The 20,636-nt window shown below is 37.0% G+C and overlaps 2 protein-coding genes across 4 annotated transcripts in view; both read left to right on the top strand.

Annotated features, from left to right (window-relative positions):
• The window catches only part of DNAH12 (dynein axonemal heavy chain 12), a 263,016-nt gene extending 259,860 nt beyond the window's left edge, over window positions 1–3,156 (top strand). Inside the window, exons 70-73 of the mRNA XM_045831904.1 lie at window positions 131–268; window positions 805–896; window positions 1,711–1,778; window positions 2,966–3,156. Coding sequence (XP_045687860.1) covers window positions 131–268; window positions 805–896; window positions 1,711–1,778; window positions 2,966–3,156 — 489 coding nt within the window. The remainder of the gene's footprint in view (window positions 1–130; window positions 269–804; window positions 897–1,710; window positions 1,779–2,965) is intronic.
• Window positions 3,157–6,328: 3,172 nt separating this feature from the next.
• The window catches only part of ASB14 (ankyrin repeat and SOCS box containing 14), a 28,653-nt gene continuing 14,345 nt past the window's right edge, over window positions 6,329–20,636 (top strand). For all 3 annotated transcript variants that reach the window (XM_045831909.1, XM_045831910.1, XM_045831908.1), the window contains exons 1-6: window positions 6,329–6,401; window positions 7,020–7,155; window positions 10,228–10,283; window positions 10,742–10,873; window positions 10,970–11,128; window positions 13,533–13,778. In XM_045831909.1, coding sequence (XP_045687865.1) covers window positions 7,025–7,155; window positions 10,228–10,283; window positions 10,742–10,873; window positions 10,970–11,128; window positions 13,533–13,778 — 724 coding nt within the window. In that variant the 5' untranslated portion in view covers window positions 6,329–6,401; window positions 7,020–7,024. The remainder of the gene's footprint in view (window positions 6,402–7,019; window positions 7,156–10,227; window positions 10,284–10,741; window positions 10,874–10,969; window positions 11,129–13,532; window positions 13,779–20,636) is intronic.

Genomic DNA, 20,636 nt, shown 5'->3' with positions numbered 1-20,636 from the left:
CGGGGAAGAGAGCCCTGTGGTGGAAACTTGTGGGGAATACACACAAAACCCAGAATCAGGGACTGTGTGTCAGGTGACACTTGCATAAGTTGAACAAATGAACATAATGCATTTTGGTTTTACTTTATAGGACTGGTATAATTCAGGAGCACCTTGTGTATTTTGGCTCTCTGGTTTCTTTTTCACCCAAGCCTTTTTAACTGGAGCTATGCAGAATTATGCCAGAAAATATACCATCCCAATTGATTTACTAGGATATGAATTTGAGGTATAGTAACTCCTTAATCTCCACAGTATATGATTACATCAAAGTCATGTATTTAAGCAAAGAGGATATGCAGAATTCATATTTTTATAGCACATTATATACAGTTTGACTTCTTTTCATTTGAGTTTCACAGAGAAAGGATGTAATATTTATCTTACTGTATCTATCATAGAACTTTTATATATCTCAATATTGAACTCAAATAACCCAGGAACATTTGAAATCTTGCTCCTGGGCATACATTGTCAGTTTTTGGCTCAAACAAACTCATAAAAATTCTCTTTTAAAAAATTCAATGCTGCTCTTCTATTTTAGCAGAATTTAATATGAAGTACAGTAAAACCCGATAAGAGGCTTCCAAAAGGACTGTATTGTGCATTTTTACATTTACGTTTTACTGAAACATTTATAGTTTAAGAAGCTATAAGATAGTGGAGTTTCCCTGAATGTGTTGTGAAGATTTAGCTAATGTTTTCTTTATGACACTGAAGTTTTCTGGGGAGGAGATCATTACCATCATGTGCCTCTACCTTCAGGTTATTCCTTCTAATACATCTGAGACAGCACCAGAAGATGGAGTTTATATCCATGGATTGTATCTCGATGGAGCACGCTGGGACAGAACAAGGTCTGTGGTTTCCATTGGGAACACCTCTTCGGTTGTAGCTAAATCTTAGGTCGAATAGCATCTTCCCCTATTTCCCAAGTCAGGGTTAGACTTTGCTCTCAAGGGAAGGTTAAAGGCCAAGGCAGACAAAATCACTTAAGAAGGAGCAAGAAAGTGGTTCTACAGAGATAATTTATTCTAAGACAGGACTACCTGTGAGAAGACTTGAATGCACATAGTTCATTTGATTATTTCTCTTTTTTCATCACTGTACTGGGTGATGAAATTTCTTTTAACTTACTTTTCTTTATATATACATTTATATTTTTCTTTCTTTCTTCCCTCCTCTCAAACAAATAGGCAAACAAACAATGTAGCATAGGGGAAAGAAACAACATTTTCTGGATAGACAGACCTATGTTTGAATGCTGACACTGGCATTTAAGAGCTATGTTACTATGAGAAAACTGTTCAACCTTTCTGAGCCTCCACTCTTTATCTGTGAAATAGAAATGGGGACAAGATTATTGTGAGGGTAAAATGTTGTAGCTCAGTGTCTACCTCATGGGCAGTACTTTAAAAATGGCAGGAGTTGATATTTGTCCGCTGTTTGTACATGTAGCCTTTCCATACTTTCATTTCAATTCTTCATTGCCTCTTCCTTGGGTTTGATTTTTGTTGTTGTTGTTGTTGTTGTTATTGTTCTTTCTTTTTTTTTTTACATTTCTTTTTCTGCTATCTCTGGTTATCTCTTATAGTAACTATCCAAGTAGTAATTTCTAAGAAGAAATTTTCATCTTATGTCTAATAAATATATCTCAATTTCTCTTCACAGTGGATTACTTGCTGAACAATATCCCAAACTTCTGTTTGACCTGATGCCCATCATATGGATAAAACCAAGTAAATATACTTCTAACAAAATTTCTTATAGTTTTAGGGAGGATAATGATAGATATTTTTAACTGTTCCCCCAAATAAGTCTCTGCTCAAACCTATCAGAATTTTGTCCAGTTACAGTAAGTAGAGACAATGTTTACACTGGAAATATATGGTTCCCCCTTTTTGTGTTGCATTTACATTATTTTAGGAATATCATTCTGTCTCTTTTTTGCTCTTACCCCTTGGGATGTAACATTTTCTTTGCCTCTCCCCTACCAGTCTACTTTTCAGAGTCTAGAGCTTCCCATCAATATTTTGATTCTCAAGTGCCTTTCTTTGCACACCTCTCAGAGACACAAATAGAGTTTTTTGGCTATAAAAAATGCCTAGGCACAGGAGTCAGCCAGGTGCCCCAAAGCCACTGGGGTGCAGGCCACTTATGCTCCCTTGGGAAAACAACTTGCTCCTTCCCTCCTCCTGCTGTCATTTTCCACAAGTCTGAACAAATGAAATTCATTCTTTTGTTTTCTCTTTTTCTCTAATTTTTTTATTCTCAAGTAACTGCAAATGAAAAGATTTACAAATCACCCATAATCACTACCCAACCCATTAAGTATTTTTATTATTAATGCAGTTCAATTTATAACTAGGAGAAATATGACCTTAGTTTAGAAAGACTCCTAATATCTCATCCCTAACTTTTCAAGGATTGTATATAAGTTCTTTTTGTGAGTAGGTAAGAATTGGTGTGGTTTTCTTATAATAATCTGCTGTAAACAAATAGTAACTTCAACTTCTAATTTAGGGTTTCCTGTTTTAGAGCTCTAAGCAGTTGTCTCCTTTTTTGCATCTCTCCCATTACTCGTGCTGTATTTTATTCCTTCTTCCCTACCTTCTCCTTCTCATACTCCTTCTCTCCCAAGTCCACTTCAGTGTTTTCTTGCCTAGTAAATAATCTGGACCTTAAAATCAATTCCTGTCCTCTAGACCTACAGTCATGAACCATACTAAATCACTTCCTTATTTCATAACTATAATTACTATAAAACTTTTTTAAAACACCAACTTACAAGTATTCAAATATTATAACCATAATCTAAGATTTAGTACTTGCCATTTTACTACAAAATAGTTGTTCTTTAGTACCACTGCCTGTTTTTCCTTTACCAAATGAACATGTTTCTTTTGTTTTTGTGTTTTTTTTTAAGCTAAAAAGTCTGAGATTGTGAAGTCGAATGCCTACATTTGTCCCCTCTACAAGACAAGTGAACGGAAAGGAACTCTTTCCACTACAGGACATTCTACTAATTTTGTCATTGCGATGTTGTTAAAAACAGACCAACCTACTCAACACTGGATTAAGCGCGGGGTTGCTTTGCTTTGTCAGTTGGATGACTAAACTGGACAAATTTAAGAAAACATCTGATGTGTAAAAAAAAACAACCCAGTGTTTTCACACACTTCAAGATATATAGATATATATATACATATATATATAATAAAACTAAGTACCTTGGTAACATTCTTAAATTGTCTTTTTGAAAGGTCTTTGCATTGCCACCCTCCCTGATACATCACTGTTGATTGGAATACAGCCTTCGTTTTTTTTTTTGTTTGTTTTAAATACAATATAGTATTGATTATGCCATTACAGTCATCCCACTTTCTTCTCCCCTTTATTCCCCTCCACCCTGTACCCCACCTCTCACTGTTATTCCTCCACCTTACTTCATGTCCATGGATCCTACATATAAGTTCTTTGGCTTCTCCATTTCCCGTACTATTCTTAACCTACCCCTATCTATTTTGTACCTACCGTTTAATGCTACTTATTCCCTGTACCTTTTCCCCAATTCTGCCCCCCTCTCTCTCCCCACTGATAACCCTCAATGTGATCTCTACTTCTGTGAATCTGTTCCTGTTCTAGTTGTTTGCTTAGTCTGCTTCTGTTTTTTTGTTTTTTAGATTTGGTTGTTGATAGTTGTGAGTCTGTTCTCATTTAACAATTTGTATTTTTGATCTTCTTTTTCTTAGATAAGTCCCTTTAACATTTCATATAATAAGAGCTTGGTGGTGATGAACTCCTTTAACTTGATCTTATCTGGGAAGCAATTTATCTGCCCTTCCATTCTAAATGATAGCTTTGCTGGATAGAGTAATCTTGGATGTAGGTCCTTGCCTTTCATGAGTTCGAATACTTCTTCCCAGCCCCTTCTTGAATGAAAGGTTTCTTTTGAAAAATCAGCTGATAGTCTTGTGGGCACTCTTTTATAGGTAACTGTCCCCTTTTCTCTCACTGCTTTTAAGATACTCTCCTTATCTTTAACCTTGGGTAATGTAATTATGATGTGCCTTGGTGTATGCTTCCTTGGGTCCAACATTTTTGGGAGTCTCTGAGCTTGCTGGACCTCCTGAAGTGTATTTCCTTCACCACATTGGGGAATTTCTCCTTCATTATGTTTTCAAATAAGTTTTCCATTTCTTGCTCTTCCTTTTCTTCTGGCACCCCTATGATTTGGATGTTGGAATGGTTAAAGTTGTCCCAGAGGTTCCTGAGCCTCTCCTCATTTTTTGACTTCTTGTTTGGTCAAACGTTTATTTCTTCCTTCTGTTCTAAACTGCTGATTTGGGTACCATTCCTTTTCCTTTTACTGTTGGTTCCCTTTATTTCACTTTGCATAGCCTTCACTTCTTCCTGTGTTTTGCAACCATACTCAACCATTTCTGTGAGCATCCTTATTACCAGTGTTTTCAACTGTGCATCTGTAAGGTACACAGATTGCACCATTTCTTCATCACTTAGTTGTATTTTTTTCTGGAGCTTTGATCGGGTCTTTCATTTGGAATATTTTTCTTTTGTCTTGGCACACCTGTTACAAGGTAGTAAGGGGAAGAGCCTTAGGTATTTGCCAGGGCAGGGCAACCCACCTTGCTGCTTTATAGCACTGTATGTTGGGGAGGGGTCCAAAAGGGAATAATGCCGTTCTCTCAGATTTGGGCCAGTTTCAGTCACTTTCTGCACTACCCACAAGCAAATTGGGCCCTTCTGGTGCTGATTCCATGTGGATGGGTTTGTGTATGTTGTAGGACCCTGTGGGTCTCTCCAATGAACTTTCCTATGAGGCTGGGAGTTTTTCCCACTGCTGCAACCCCCACAAGTTTTTCCAGTGAGAGGTTTTAAGTCTTTATTTCCCAGTGCTGGAACCCTCAGTTTTGCAGTTTGTCTCGCTCCCCAGTTGTTCCTTCCAGTTTATCTGAATGCAAATGTGGGACCACTGGGTCAGCCAGCCACTGCCTCACCTGCCCCAGTCCTCCAGCCACCACCTTGCCATGAGTCCTTTCTGCCCCTCCTGCTGGTCTGGATGAATGTTTCTTCTTCAACTTCTTGGTTGTCAGACTTCCATGATGTTTGATTATCTGAAACTTCTGGTTATTTTTTGTTTTTAAATTTGTTGTTTTCCTTCTTTTGGTTGTGTAAGGAGGCAGTGTATCTACTTACACCTCCATCTTGGAATGCAGCCTTCTAAATGGACTGTTGAAATCATAGATACCTGTGGGAAGGAACATAAAAGAAATGTTTCTTTGAAGCACATAAAAAATTTTTGGAAACTTTTATTTGGTCCTTTTTTTGTTAGATATATATGTGAAAAACAGATTTGGGAAGAGTAACTGGGTAAAATTAAATAATATTAGAAAACATCTCTTTTTACAAGTGTAAAGTCATATCTTTAGCTCCAGTAACAGTTTACTTTCTGCTCACTTACCTGTAGTGATTACACATACCCATCTAAAATACATAAATAAATAGTAAGGAAAATATTACACCAATTCCAAAACTCAACCCCTTATGTTATACTTTAAAACACCAGTTCCATTTCTCACAGTATCCTTCCATTTCTCACAATATCCCTATGACAAGGAAACTCAAAGCAGTGAACTGGACATATAAAGGCAGTAAGATGGCTGGAAGTCAATCCTGCACACCTGAGGTGGTTTTCATATTTCATTATAAATGCCAAGTAGTCTCATTATTTTTAATAGCTAATATTCTTCTTAATTAGTATGCATTCATAATATTAGTGTACATTAGCAGTTTAAAATATTTCAATTAAAATTATAGTCAAAATTTTATTATTTTGTGTGGAATTAATTCCTTCCTTAGGAGTCTCAGGATACTTTAGGTTACAGCTCTGTAATACAAAGAAAGGTAGGTACAGCAACCCAGTGAATTACAATTGTTGATTTTCACTTTTGAAATTTTGATCTGAGCAAAATGTTTGACCTCTCTTAAGTGGAAAATTGATTCTGGTTTGCAGTGGCTGTGTGCATGAGTCTTAAGAGAATGAATTCACTTCACATGGATAAAGATGCAAAAGTATTTTGTCCCTGAAATAAAATGTTTAATTCTTTAAATTTGATAAATGTGGCAGAGAAGAAAAGAGATCGTGTTTCCAAACAGAGCTAAACCACATGTAAAAAACAAGGAGAATGTGCCAGGCTGTCTTATGATCAAGTATTTATAGAAAAGCTATTAATGGAATCGTCATTACAGGGGAGTGGAGATCCTAAATATAAATGAAAATTCCAATGTGCTAATCTTCAACAACAAAAACTTCAGTGCTGTCCTAAAGGTGATAACAAAAGGTAAAAAGTCTTTGGTATGTAATCAGACTTATTCTATGCTAAAATGGAAATTAAAAAAAAATTGAGATATTGTCTACTAAAATACATTGCTTTTTTACTACCACTCTTCCTATTATGTTGCATTATGAGAGTACATATATTCCCATGACGTGTTTATTTTTAGTATTTACTAACTAACTAACATATTTTCCAGCATAACATTAACTGTGTGCATGAAAGATGTTTTAGGGGTGATTGCTACAATTACGGAGAAAAACTCATAAGCCAAGTCTAAAATAAATCAATATGAACATTTCCAAAGTTACAATGGTACTGACCTAAGTTTTATATGAAAGGATGTTTTTCCTGAATAAACTTTAAGTAAATGGTTAATCATGGAAACTTCTAATTTACGTTAAATCTGGGACAGTTCAGAAAACTTTTAAGTTCATAAAAAATGTTTAAATGAGTATCTTGTTTTCTAAATTTTGCATTTTCCTCATTTATCAATCCTATCAAATTTATAGTTTTCTGAATTCCATTTATAATTTTAAGCAGTTGATAATCTGTTTTCACAACTAGAAAAATATTTTTAATTTTTAAAAAATATTAAAATTCATTCACTCATTCTGACTTTAGAGTAGATGTTTCACATGGACAATTACACCAGTGATGAAGACATAGATGATGACTTTGATACTCAGTTCATCATTCATCAGAGTTTACAGGATGTTCACAAGCCAGGAACTACACAGCAGGCACCTGAGGATGAGAGGTAATGATATCTCATTGGCAATGTAGTATAAGTAGTCAACAGATGAGACTTGTTATCAGCCTGACCCTAGTTTTCTGACCAAAAAACAGGAGGGTCAGAATTAAGGAGCTGCCTATATACTTCAAATATCTACAAGACTTGATGCTTCACAAGACAGAAAAATTTTGGAAATAATTAGCAATTTAATTAGGCAGTAAAGAAAACAGTTGAAGGAGTTTAGCAGCAAATCAGGGTGAGGAGATGCAGACTGAAAATCAGAAAGAAGAAATGCATGAGAATATGAAAGGCTACAGGATTCTAAAGAATGTTGTCTTTGGGGAACTAAGGAAATGCATAAATACAACTAAGACACATAGAAAGTTATCTTCAACCTTAGTGGGGTGGGTGGGTTTAAGTCCAGTCTTTAATCTGCTCAGAACAAAATGAGAAACTATGTAAACTTAAACCCAGAAGAGACTAACTAACTTCTTCTGAAGAGTGTGAATTTAGAGTTCTGCAATGACCACACAAAAAGGATCCCATGGTCCCACGATGTTAGAAAATTGCCTTGGAGATAGGCTGTCTGCAGCAAAGCCCATCTTGTCAATGCTCTCTGGCTGATCAGCAACCTCAGCTCTCTAGGAGTTACTGTTGTTTTTCAGGAGTGATAAACCCTGTTTGCTGTGATGGTGATCTGTGTATATATATAACCTCACATGGCAATAGAGCAGTGATTTTCAACCTGTGTGCTGCAAGAATTTTTATAACATGCAATACCTTACTATTTAGTCAGGGGCACTGACCTCTTTTCCTTAGATTATCATACAATAGCCATTCAGTGTGAAAGCCCTGTCTTGAGCCATACATATATAGGTCATATAACAGAGTTGCATCTTATTGGTCATGCCACATAATAAGATTGTGTCTGATTGGTTAACTCTTGGTGACAGAAATCCTTATATACAAGACTAGCCAACTGATTTCTTTAAAAAGTCACTTTGGAACAAAAAGGGTAGGTAATCATTATTATTATTTTTTTATAAATCAAAATTATACCTATTTTTTAAGATTGGCAAAAATATAACATATTTTTGTATGTTATATTTGTTATATTAAGTTTGTAATATAAAATATGTTATATTTTTTGCTGCAGAATTTTAGTAATTTATTACTAATAAATGAATTAGCAGTTCTGAGATGAAAAAGGTTGAAAATCACTGCCATTGAGAATTAAGGCTGCAAATAAAATTAAGGTTGCTATTCAACTGACTTTAAAATAAAGAGATTAGGCCTGGCTGGGTACTTAATTGATTAGAGCATTGTCCCAAAACACCAAGATTGTGGGTTTGAACCCCATCAAGGCACATACAAGAATCAACCAATGAATGCATAAATAAGTAAAACAACAAATCAATATGTTTGTTTCTCTCCCTCTCTCTAAAGTCAATTTAAAAAAATTATGAATAGATGATCCTAGATTATCCAGGTGGGCTCAATGTACAGTAATCACAAGGGCCTTTTTTTAAAAAAAAAAATTTCACCTAGCCCTGGCTGGCGTAGTTCAGTGGATTGAGCGCGGGCTGGGAACTAAAGTGTCCCAGGTTCGATTCCCAGCCAGGGTACATTCCTGGGTTGCAGGCCATAACCGCCAGTAACCGCACATTGATGTCTGTCTGTCTGTCTGTCTCTCTCTCTCTCTCCCTCCCTCCCTCCCTTCCCCCTCTAAAAATAAATAAATAAAATCTTTTTTAAAAAAAAGCTAATGTTTAAAAAAAATCTTCACCTAAGGATATGTTTATTAAGTTTAGAGAGAGAGGAAGGGAGAAACATCAATTAGAGGGAGAAATATTGATCAGTTGCCTCCTACAGTCTAGGTATGTGCCCTGACCAGAAATCAAAGCCACAACCTTTTGGTGACTGAGGCAATGCTCCAACCAACTGAACCACCTGGCTAGGGCAATCACAAAGGTCTTTAGAAATGGAAGAAGAAAGCAGAAGAGAGAGAACCTGAGAGATAGCAGGGTGGAAGGATATGGCCCAACAATGGTGCCTTTGAAGGTGGAGGAAGGTGTCCATGACCCAAGATGTGTGGGAGACCTCTAGAAACTGGAAGTGACACAGAAGCAGATTCTCCCCAAGGCCCACCCAATCCTTGATTTTAGCCCAGTGAGACCCATTTCATACTTCTGAACTGCAGAACTGTAATGAATTTGTGTTATTTTAGACCAGTAAGTGTGTGGTAATTTCTTAGAGCAGACGTAAAAAACAAATACAATACTAAATCTCTAAATATAATTTCAAAGGTTTAATAGAATTTTACTGACCAAATTACAAGTAGAACAGATCATGTAAGGGAATTTATTCTCTGCAAGCTGGGTTCATTGAATAATCAAAGAAAATGAGAAGGTGACAATCTTTATTTTGTAGATTTAAAAATAATACAGTATTCATAAGTGACTTTTAAAACTTTATTTTTTGTATTTTAAATTTTTATTTATTGAATTTTAGAAAGAGAGGAAGCAAGAGAAAGAGACAGAGAGAGAGAAACATCAATTTGTTGTTCCACTTATTAATACATTCATTGGTTGATTCTTGTATGTGACCTGAATGGGGATTGGACCCACAACTTTGACATATTGGACCAACACTCTAAACCAACTGAGCTACACAGCAGGGCTGAAAACTTTATTTTTAAATATTTTAATAAAAGTATTACTTTAAAAACTGCTAATAGTGTTTTCTGAGCACAAATTCTGGTCATTAAATTTTATCATGTGATAATGTAACATTTCAGTCCTACGTAGGTTTGATTCAGTTCAGAAAATATTGATTAAGGGCTTACTGTGATTCAGGCTCTGACACGGTTCTTGCCATAACAAGGGAAGATAGACATGGGAGAGGAGTTTCCACAGAATATACATGTTAATGGTAACACTACATTTTGTATGTATTTCTATTAAGCCTCAGTCATTGCCTCATGTAAGAGTTCATCCCTTGTTAACTACCATTGCCTTTACACTTTCCTTTTGTTTTTGTCAAATATCTTAGTCTTTTCCTAAGTTTTGGAATTACGTATGTTTTTTTCCCATGCAGCTTCCATTCCTTTATGAGCACTGACTGTAAGAAGATAGTTGAAACAATACAGACAGTTAAGTACTCTTCCTATTCTAATCCATTCAACTTGAGGTAAGAGGTAACAAAGACAACTGGCAGCATTTCCCTCTAAGGTCAGAAAGCCTAGAAGCAATTTCTCCCAAATGATGAACACTCCGGGCTCTGCAGCCGATTGTCAAATCTGATGTGGCCTTTCCTGGGAGGAAATACTTCAGCACAAATTAGCAAAGAGCTCCTGGGCTTCTTGGTGGACAGAGCTATTTTTGTGTATGTGACAAGATGATAGGTATTCACAGGCCCTGGTGGTATGGAATGCTAGATGAAGGGCCTTACAACTTGTTTGTCCTATGCCATTTAAATCTGTCTTTCCAAAAAGGTGGTAATAGAAGTCTGTTGCCTTATGCCCTGACCTTGATGGTAGAATGCAGAAGCAGCCCAGGCTACCTTGTATGTATGCCAAATGTGAATCTGTTCTCATTTGACTTGCTAATAGGTGAGGAAGATGCATTGTCACACTTGACCAAGTACCATTCTGCTTTTGATGAAGCAGATGAGATAGGCTGGCTTCCTCTGCATAAGGCTGCAGTGCAGCTAAATAAGAACATTTTGGAAATAACCCTGAAAGGTAGACACCCTTTATAACCCTTCTGATGCTTCTGAGAAATACATATAAAACTTATCTTTATATCTTAATCTGTGTGGTCTAACGAATTTATTTCAGCTTCAAAACCCAGTGTGTGGGAGCAAACCACCCAAAATGGTGAAACACCACTTTTTTTGGCTGTCAGCAATTACCTCTTAGAAAATGCCAGTTTTCTTCTTCTCAATGGCTGCAATCCAAATGCCAAGAATCTTGAAGGCAATTCTCCTCTTATTACAGGTAAATTAATACCTTGTCTCTGAAGAGTCTGGGCTCTGATTCTCTTCCTTTGAAACCTGCCTGAAGCCTACAGGTTTCAAAGGCAGCTTTTTGTGCATAGCTGCAGCACTGACACTTGATCCCAACTGGCCAGACACAGGTACCTGACCTGATGCAAAACTTCTGCCCAGTTAGGAACTGATGATTTTGCATGGTGCCTCAGTTGATCCAGTTAATTCTGGTGCCAGAAATATATGAAGGGAGCAAAGCAGAAAGAAGCAGTCAATGGTCAGATAAAGATTGCAGATTGAATACAAATGCGTAATTTTGTTCCCTCCTGAATGTTCAGTTAAATTACAGTTAAGTAATTGTTTTAAAGGGTTAAGATACAAAAGAATGAGAATAGGAGAGGAGACAATAGCACAATTTTTTTTTTTAAATTAAAGACTTTATTTTTAGAGAGAGGGGAAGGGAGGGAGAAAGACAGGGAGAGAAACATCAATCAATTGCCTCTGGAAGACGCCCCTTCTGGGAGCCAAACCCACAACCCAGGCATCTTCCCTGACTAGGAATCAAACTGGTGACCTTTTGCTTTGCAGGAGGATGCCCAACCAAGTCACACCAGTCAGGGCCGACAACATGATTTTTTAAAACCTGGAGAACAGATGGATGAATAGTGACAAGAAAGCCAAATCTTAAATTGGTAGTGGGAAAAGCCAAACAACAGCACAATTATATTAAAAGGCCTGAAAAAATATTGGCAATAGTTACCTCATGGAGCCTAGGTGAAGGCTACAGACAGTTACAATAGGAGGACTGGCTGAAAACCATTAAGACACAAGTAGTTTGATCTCTAGATCACTTCTCCCAATTCACCCTGCTGGGACAGACTCCTCCCCTACCACAGCAAAATTCTGTAGGTTTATTCTCTGGATAGTTTAAACAGAGGTTTTATGCACTGGGGGATATTAGGCAACGGTGGGAGTACTGGATTGAAAACACCGGAGGAATTAAGCAAATATAGGCTGAGACCTCCCAGCCCTCCTCTTCTACCAGGATTCTATTAGCTACAGCCAGAACTTTATGCTCTGAGAGAAGCCTTCTCTGGAGAATTTGATCAGCCCAAAAGGAAAGAAATAAAGATGAAATGGTGAAATTGGGGGTTCCCCTACAAATGGCCCGGGCATATCAAGCTATAGTTAAGACCACAGTCTATAAGTCCAACCCAATATTTAGAATTTCCAATAAGCTTTTTAGTCCCCAACTCTTAACCATGAGCAGATAGCCAAGGACAATCTGAGGAAAGTCTTCAAGAAATAGATATAAGCAATTTCAGGAAAGAGATGATTTAGGGATAATAAAACACAGGGAAAATTATAATTTCCTCAGAGAAATTAATGAAAATTAATGAAATAACAGATACTACCAAAAAGCACAGAATAAAACAAAACAAAAACTCTTAAAAATTAAAAATATGATAGCAGAAATAAAAACTCAAAACAAATGCTAGGAGATAGAATTTAGGAAAGCTTCCAGAAGATAAGAAATGGAGCACAGAAAATAAAAAGAAATAAAACTAGAAAGATGATCCAATAGGAGCAACAGATGAATAATAGGAATGCTAGAAAGAGAACATGCAAGATGGAGGCAATATAGCATCAGTGAAGTAAGTCAAGAAAATTATTTCCTAAAATAAAGGACATGTGTTTCCAGAAAGAAAGGGCACACTAAGTACCGGCTCACTGAATTAAAAATGACCCAACATCCTTGGCACTCCATATTTCCAGTCTTAGAGCAATTAGAGTACTTTTTATGGCACAGTATAAATGATTGTGAGCAGAATGCATACTGATTCAGCATCTGGCACCCAGCAAGAGTCCTCAGTCGATGCCAATAATTAGTGAATAGATAGGCAGATGAATAAATTAAAGTGTTTTAGAATCTTGAAGGGTTAAAGATTAACAGCATAAATGCAGAAAAATCAGTTAGAGAATTTTGGTTTACAAAATACAAGCATAAAAGTAATTTCATAATTATAGCTGTTTTTGTTTTTCTTCTTTTAAAGTAGCTATAAGCTCTTCTAGGACTATATATTGAGTACTTACCTTCCAATTCTCTTGAAACTTAAAAACGACAAATGAAAATTTTATGTTTATGTTTTTCAACCACGTAAACCAATAGACAATGAATAATTGGTTGAGACTTACAGAAAAATGGCCTATTGATATAAAACACTATTAATATTATTTGACATATACCTCATTTTACAACGTTTCCTAACACAAAATGCAGGCACAGGGGGTTAGGTAGGAAAATCCTTCTTAATCCTTCTTAAGGATCCTTCTTAAGGATTAAGAAGCCTGCGGGGCACTCTGGCCTTCATTTCCTGTTGAACATAATGCCTGCCTCCCTTCTAATTTCCCAGCTGTTCTACAAGACTCCTACGACATGGCCGCTTTGCTGATCAGCCATGGGGCAGATGTCAATCTGCGGTGTGCCAATGAGAGGACAGCTCTCCATGAAGCAGCCAAACTGGGCAGACAGAACATGGTGAAGCTAATGCTGGTGTCTGGGGCACAACCTGACCCACAGAGCTCCTACGGATTCACTCCTCTTGCTCTTGCTGCCCAAAGTGGGCACACTGAAATTATGGAAATGTTACTTCAGAAAGGCAAGATTTTCATTTCTTTCTTTCTTTCTTTTTAAATAGTTGTTCAAATACAGTTTTCTGCCTTTTCCCCCCACCCCCACCCCACTACCCCAGCCCTCCTGCCCTCCCTCCCCTGTTTCCACCCTGCCTTGTTATTGTCTGTGTCCTTGTGTCCTTTATGATTGTTCTTGCAAACCCTTCACCCTTTTCCCCTGTAATCCCCTCCCCTCTCCCCTCTGGTCACTGTCAGCCTGTTCTCAATTTCAGCATCTTTGGTTATATTTTGCTATATATTTTGTTGATTAGTGTTCTGTTAAAGGTGAGATCATATGGTATTTGTCTTTCATCGTCTAGTATAATGCTCTCCAGTTCCATCCATTCTGTCACAAAGGGCAGGAGCTCCTTCTTTCTTTCTGCTGCATAGAATTCCATTCTGTAAATGTACCATAGTTTTTTGATCCATTCATTTACTGATGGGCACCTAGGTTGCTTCCAGCACTTGGCTATTATAAATTGTGCTGCTATGAACATTGGGCTGCATAGGCTCTTTTGGATTGGTGTTTCAGGGTTATTAGGATATAATCCTAGCAGTGGAATTGCTGGGTCAAAAGTCAGTTCCATTTTTAGTTTCTTGAGGAAAATCCATACTGTTTTCCATAGTAGTTGTACCAGTCTGCAGTCCCACCAACAGTGCACTAGGGACCCCTTTTCTCCACAACCTCTCCAACCTTGTTATTTGTTGCTTTGTTTATGATGGCCATTCTCAACGGTGTGAGGTGGCATCTCATTGTGGTTTTAATTTGCATCTCTCTGATAGCTAATGATGCTGAACGTCTTTTCATATGACTCTGGACCCTGTATGTCCTCCTTGGATAAGTGTCTGTTGAAGTCCTTTGCCCATTTTTTAGTTGGGTTGCTTGTCTTCTTAGAGTGGAGTCATGTGAGTTCTTTATATATTTTGGAGATCAAAACCTTGTCTGAGGTATCATTGTCAAATATGTTTTCCCATACAATTGGTTCCCTTTTCATTCAATGCTGTTTTCTTTAGCCATGCAGAAGCTTTTTATTTTGATAAGATCCCATTTGTTTATTCTTTCCTTTATGTCCCTTGCTCTAGGGGACATATCAGTAAAAATGTTACTGTATGAAATATCTGAGATTTTCCTGCCTATGTTCTCCTCTAGGACTTTAATGGTGTCACATTTTATATTTAAATCTTTTATCCACCTTGAATTTATTTTTGTGTATGGTATAAGTTGGTGCTCGAGTCTCATTTTTTTGCATGTAGCTGTACAGCTCTCCCAACACCATTTATTGAAGAGGCTATTTTTACTCCATTTTATGCTGCTACCCCCTTTGTCAAATATTAATTAACTATAGATCCTTGGGTTTATTTCTGGGTTCTCTGTTCTGTTCCATTGGTCTATGTGCCTGTTTTTATGCCAGTACCAGACTGTTTGATTACAATGGCCTTGTAATACAGTTTGATATCAGATATTGTGATCCTCCTACTTTGCTCTTCTTTCTCAAAAGTGCAGCAGCTATTCAGGATCATTTATGGTTCCATAAAAATTTTTGAAGTGTTTGTTCTATATCTGTGAAATATGCCATTGGTACTTTAATAGGTATCATATTAAATCTATAAATTGCTTTGGGTAGTATGGACATTTTGATGATGTTAATTCTTCTGACCCATGAACACAGTACATGTTTCCATTTGTTTGTGTCTTCCTTGATTTCTTTCTTCACTGTTGTGTAGTTTTCTGAGTACAGATCTTTTACCTCCTTGGTTAGGTTTATTCCTAGGTATTTAATTATTCTTGTTGCTATATCAAATGGTTTTTTCCCCTGATTTCTGCTTCTGATATTTCATTGTTGGTATACAAAAATGCCTTTGATTTCTGAATATTGACTTTGCATCCCACTGTTCTGCCAAATTCATTTATTTTAGGTCAAGTAGTTTTTTGGCAGAGTTCATAGGATTTTCTATGTACACTATCATGTCATATGCAAACAATGACAGTTTTTTTTCCTCTTTTCCAATTTGGATGCCCTTGAGTTCCTTTTCTTGTCTGATAGCTGTGGCTAGGACTTCCAGTACTATGTTGAATAGAAGTGGTGAAACAGACAACCTTGTCTTGTTCCTGATCTTAGTGGGAAAAATTTTAGTTTTTTCCCATTGAGTATGATGTTGGCTGTAGGTCTCTCATATATGGCCTTTATTATGTTGAGGAATACTCCCTCTGTTCCCACTTTGCTGAGTGTTTTTATCATAAATGGGTGTTGTATCTTATCAAATGCTTTTTCTTCATCTATTGATATGATCATGTGATTTTTGTCTTTGCTCTTGTTTATGTGATGTATTACATTTATTGACTTGCAAGTATTGTACCATCCTTGCATCCCTGGGATGAATCCCACTTGGTGATGGTGTATGATCTTTTTAATGTATTGCTGGATGCTCTTTTCCAATATTTTGTTGAGGATTTTAGTGTTTATGCTCATTAGCAATATTGGCCTGAAGTTTTCTTTTTTGCAGATTAGGAAGATGTTGGCTTGTAAAAAGAGTTAGGGAGTCTTCTATCTTCTTGGATTTTTTGGAATAGTCTGTGAAGGTTAGGGGTTAGCTTTCCCTTATATATTTTGTAGAATTCTCCTGTGAAACCATCTGGTCCAGGGCTTTTGTGTGTTGGGAGTTTTTTGATTACTGCTTCAATTTCTTTTGTTGTTATTGGTCTGTTGAGGCTTTCCGCTTCTTCTTCATTGAGTTTTGGAAGATTATATTTTTCTAGAAATTTATCCATTTCACCTAGGTTTTGAAATTTCTTGGCATATAGTTCTTCATAGTAATTTCTTACAATCCTTTGTATTTCTATGGTATCTGTTGTAATCTCTCTTTCATTTCTGATTGTTTATTTGGGTCCTCTCTCTTTTTTTCTTGATGAGTCTGCTTAAAAGCTTGTCAATTTTGTTTATCTTTTCAAAGAACCAGCTCCTGGATTCATTGATCCTTAGAATTGTGCTTTTAGTCTCTATGTTGTTTAATTCTGCTCTGATCTTGGTTATCTCCTTCCTTCTGCTTGCTCTGGGCTGTCTTTGTTGTTGTTCGTCGAGTTCTTGTAGGTGTAGGGTTAGGTTGTTTATTTGAAACATTTCTTTTCTTTTCTTTTTTTTTTTTTTTTTTTAGGCAGACCTGTATCACTATGAACTTCCCTCTCAGGACTGCCTTCGCTGTGTCTCATAAGTTTTGGATTGTTGTGAGTTCATTCTCATTTGTTTCCAGAAACTTTTTGTTTACTTTCTTGATCTCATTTTTGACCCATTCATTGTTTAATAGTATGCTATTCAATCTCCATGAGTTTGAGTGTTTTTTAGTTTTTTCCTTAAGGTTGGTTTCTAGTTTCAGTCACTTGTGGTCAGAGAAAATGCTTGATATGATTTCGATTTTCTTGAATTTGTTGAGGCTTGCTTTGTGTCCTATCATGTGGTCTATCTTTGAAAATGTTCCATGTGCATTTGAAAAGAATATGTATTTTGCTTCTTTGGGATGAAAGGCTCTATATATATATCAGTTAAGTTCATTTTCTTTTTTTTCTTTTTTCTTTTTGATAATCATACAGCAAGTTCAGTTGCTCACATCTTACTCTATTTTAAAAATGCTTTATTGCTTTCTCTTTTTTTATTCAAGTACAGTTGTCTACATTTCCTCCTGACTACTCTCCCCAACCCCAGCCATCTCTACCTCCCACCCTTGATCGTACCCCCTCTTTGGCTTTATCCATGTGTCCTTTATACATGTTCCTTGACCAGCCTTTCCCCTTTCATCCCCATTATTCCTTCCCACCTCCCCTCTGGTTACTGTCAGTTTGTTCTTAATTTCACTTTCTCTGGTTCTTTTTTGCTTGCTTGTTTGCCTATACAATCATCATATTTCCATAGGGTAATGTGACTCAAGGGTTCTCTTTATGGAGCTCTCCAAAACAATAGAAGTTAACGTTTTACTTAAGCCCAATATGAATTTTGAAGGAAGTATATGTTAATATTGGCTACTGAAAAGCCTAAAATAGTCAGAAGTTAGATATTTCTTACTTGGTGTGAAGTACTTTCCCTAAAATTACTAGAGTGCATTCAGGTTTCTCTCACTTAATGTCCACCAACAATGCTGAGAAGATGGTTGTTTTAACTTTTTTCATGTTTCCCTTTTCTTGATTCATTGAAGGAAAGAACGCATGCCATCCCCTACATGTTGTCTCTGCTTAAGCTAAGTCATGAGGCAGTCTAATCTTGTTATCAGATGACTTTTGTTGTTAGGAAGTTCTTCCTGATTTCTTTACTTTGGGTCCCAGTTCTCCCTTCTAGTAACAACCAAAACTGAGAGAAGGGTAATGCAACATATTCATTAAATACTTCCTAAGCACCAAGTATTAGGCTACCTATGTTGTCACAGGTAATCTTCTAAAACCCTGATGAAGTAGGTATTTATTATCCTCATTTTACACTTGAGGGAAGAGAGGGTCAGGGACAAAACCAGTTGCAGAACTTCCTTCAATCATGCCCTCCCCTGCCAGCAATGCTACAGCTGTGGCTATTTAAATCCTGGTTTAACTGGCAGAGGCGTATGCTCACAGGACTTTGGCATTTATTGTCTTTGAGGAGACCCCATCAATGACAGTGAGATGAAGCAAAGTTGTATCTAAAGCTTTCTTTTCCTCAAAGAAGCAAATTTTTACCAAGACTTAATAAAGTGCCAATATTAGAATTATCTCCTTTATTCTCCTCCCTTCTGTTTGTGTCCAGAAGCCTCATTTCTTTCTTCTATAATACATGGTCCTGGTCTCCAATATTCTAGACTGCAGGAAATCCTATATTTAAGAACAACCTATGGCTTTTTAGACTTACCTAAATCTTTCCTATCATATAGGGAGGCTAGTTTCCAATACATAGCCCTAAATCATCTTAAGCTGTTTTAAGTGAGCAATATTAGGGATGAAAGTCATTAGGTAGAATAATAAAACTAAACATTGGATCCTTTAGCTACAAAAAACTAATCTTTTCTATGGATCATTGATTAAAATATAAAGAAAGAGGAGCACCAACAGATTTTAAATCCTAACCCTTCAAAGTAACTAGCATTGGTTGACCTAAGTAAGATCAGTGAGTGAGCATTTCCCTTAAGTGACCCCTTATGAAATAATTCACATTAAGTGAATAGCTAGTAAATGACAGAACCAAGATTTGAACCCACATCTGCCTCATTCCAAATCACATTACTTTGCCACCCTGCATTGTTCAAGTGGTAACATGGGATCAGAGAAATGGGCCCTGGGTGTGGCGCACCTATACACAATTCCTGACTACCTTGCTCCCTAGCTGTGCATCTCTGGGGAAGTTACTTCATTTCACTGAGCCTCAGTTTCTTTATCTTTATTGTTTTAAAATATATTTTATTGATTATGCTATTACAGTTGTCCCATTTTCCCCCCTTTATTCCCCTCTCCCCTGCATACCCCCTCCCACCCACATTCCCCCCCTTTAGTTCATGTTCATGGGTCATACATATAAGTTTTTTAGTGTCTACATTTCCTATGCTATTTTTAACCTCCCCTGTCTATGTTCTGCCTACCACTTAGGCTACTTATTCCCTGTACCTTTCCCCCCCTCTCTCCTCCTCCCACTCCCCTGCTGATAATCTTCTATGTGCTCTCCATTTCTATGATTCTGTTCCTGTTCTGGTCACATTTGCTTAATTTGTTTTGTTTTTGTTTTTGTTTTTGTTTTTGTTTTTAGGTTCAGTTGTTAATACCTGTGAGTTTGTTGTCATTTTACAAATGTTCATATTTTTTATCTTCTTTTTCTTAGATAAGTCCCTTTAACATTTCATATAATAAGGGCTTTGTGATGATGAACTCCTTTAACTTGACCTTATCTGGGAAGCACTTTATCTGCCCTTCCAATCTAAATGATAGCTTTGCTGGATAGAGTAATCTTGAATGTAGGTCCTTGCCTTTCAAGACTTGGAATACTTCTTTCTAGCCCCTTCTTGCCTATAAGATTTCTTTTGAGAAATCAGCTGCTAGCCTAGTGGGAACTCCTTTGTAGATAACTATTTCCTTTTCTCATGCTGCTTTTAAGATTCTCTGCTTCATTTTAATCTTGGGTAATGTAATTATGATGTGCCTTATTGTGTGTTTCCTTGGGTCCAACTCCTTTGGGACTCTCTAAGCTTTCTGGACTTCCTGGAAATCTATTTCCTTCACCACGTTGGGGAAGTTCTCGATTATTTGTTCAAATAAGTTTTTAATTTCTTGGTCTTTCTCTTCTCCTTCTGGCACCCCTATGATTTGAATGTTGGAACATTTAAAGGTGTCCTGGAGGTTCCTAAGCCTCTCCTCATTTTTTTCAAATTCTTATTTCTTCATTCTGTTCTGGTAGAATGTGTCTTTTTTCCTTCTGCTCCAAACTGTTGATTTGAGTCAACAGTTTGCCATCACTGTTTCCTTCCCATCACTGTTGGTTCTCTGTTCATTTTTCTTTAACTTTTCATAGCCTTCATTTTTTCCTCTAATTTGCGACCATATTCGACCAATTCTGTGAGCATCCTGTTTACCAGTCCTTTGAACTGTGTATCCGATAGGTTGGCTGTTTCTTCGTTGCTTAGTTTTATTTTTCTGGAGCTTTGAAGTGTTCTTTCATTTGGACCTTTTTTTTTGGTCTTGTTGCACTTGTTATGTAGTAAGGGGTGGAGCCTTGGGTGTTCACCAGGGTGGGGCAACCCACATTGCTGTGCCGTGACACTGTATGTGGGGGAGGGGTCTGAGAGGGAACAGTGCCCCTTGCTCTGCTCTCTGCTGGTTTTCAGTCACTTCCCCCACTACCCAC

This window comes from Phyllostomus hastatus, unplaced genomic scaffold (genome assembly GCF_019186645.2).
Source record: "Phyllostomus hastatus isolate PE091 unplaced genomic scaffold, TTU_PhHast_1.1 phas_contig_16, whole genome shotgun sequence".
NCBI lineage: Eukaryota > Metazoa > Chordata > Mammalia > Chiroptera > Phyllostomidae > Phyllostomus > Phyllostomus hastatus.
Note: the sequence above shows the minus strand (reverse complement) of the source record. Positions and strands in the feature narration are given on the sequence as shown.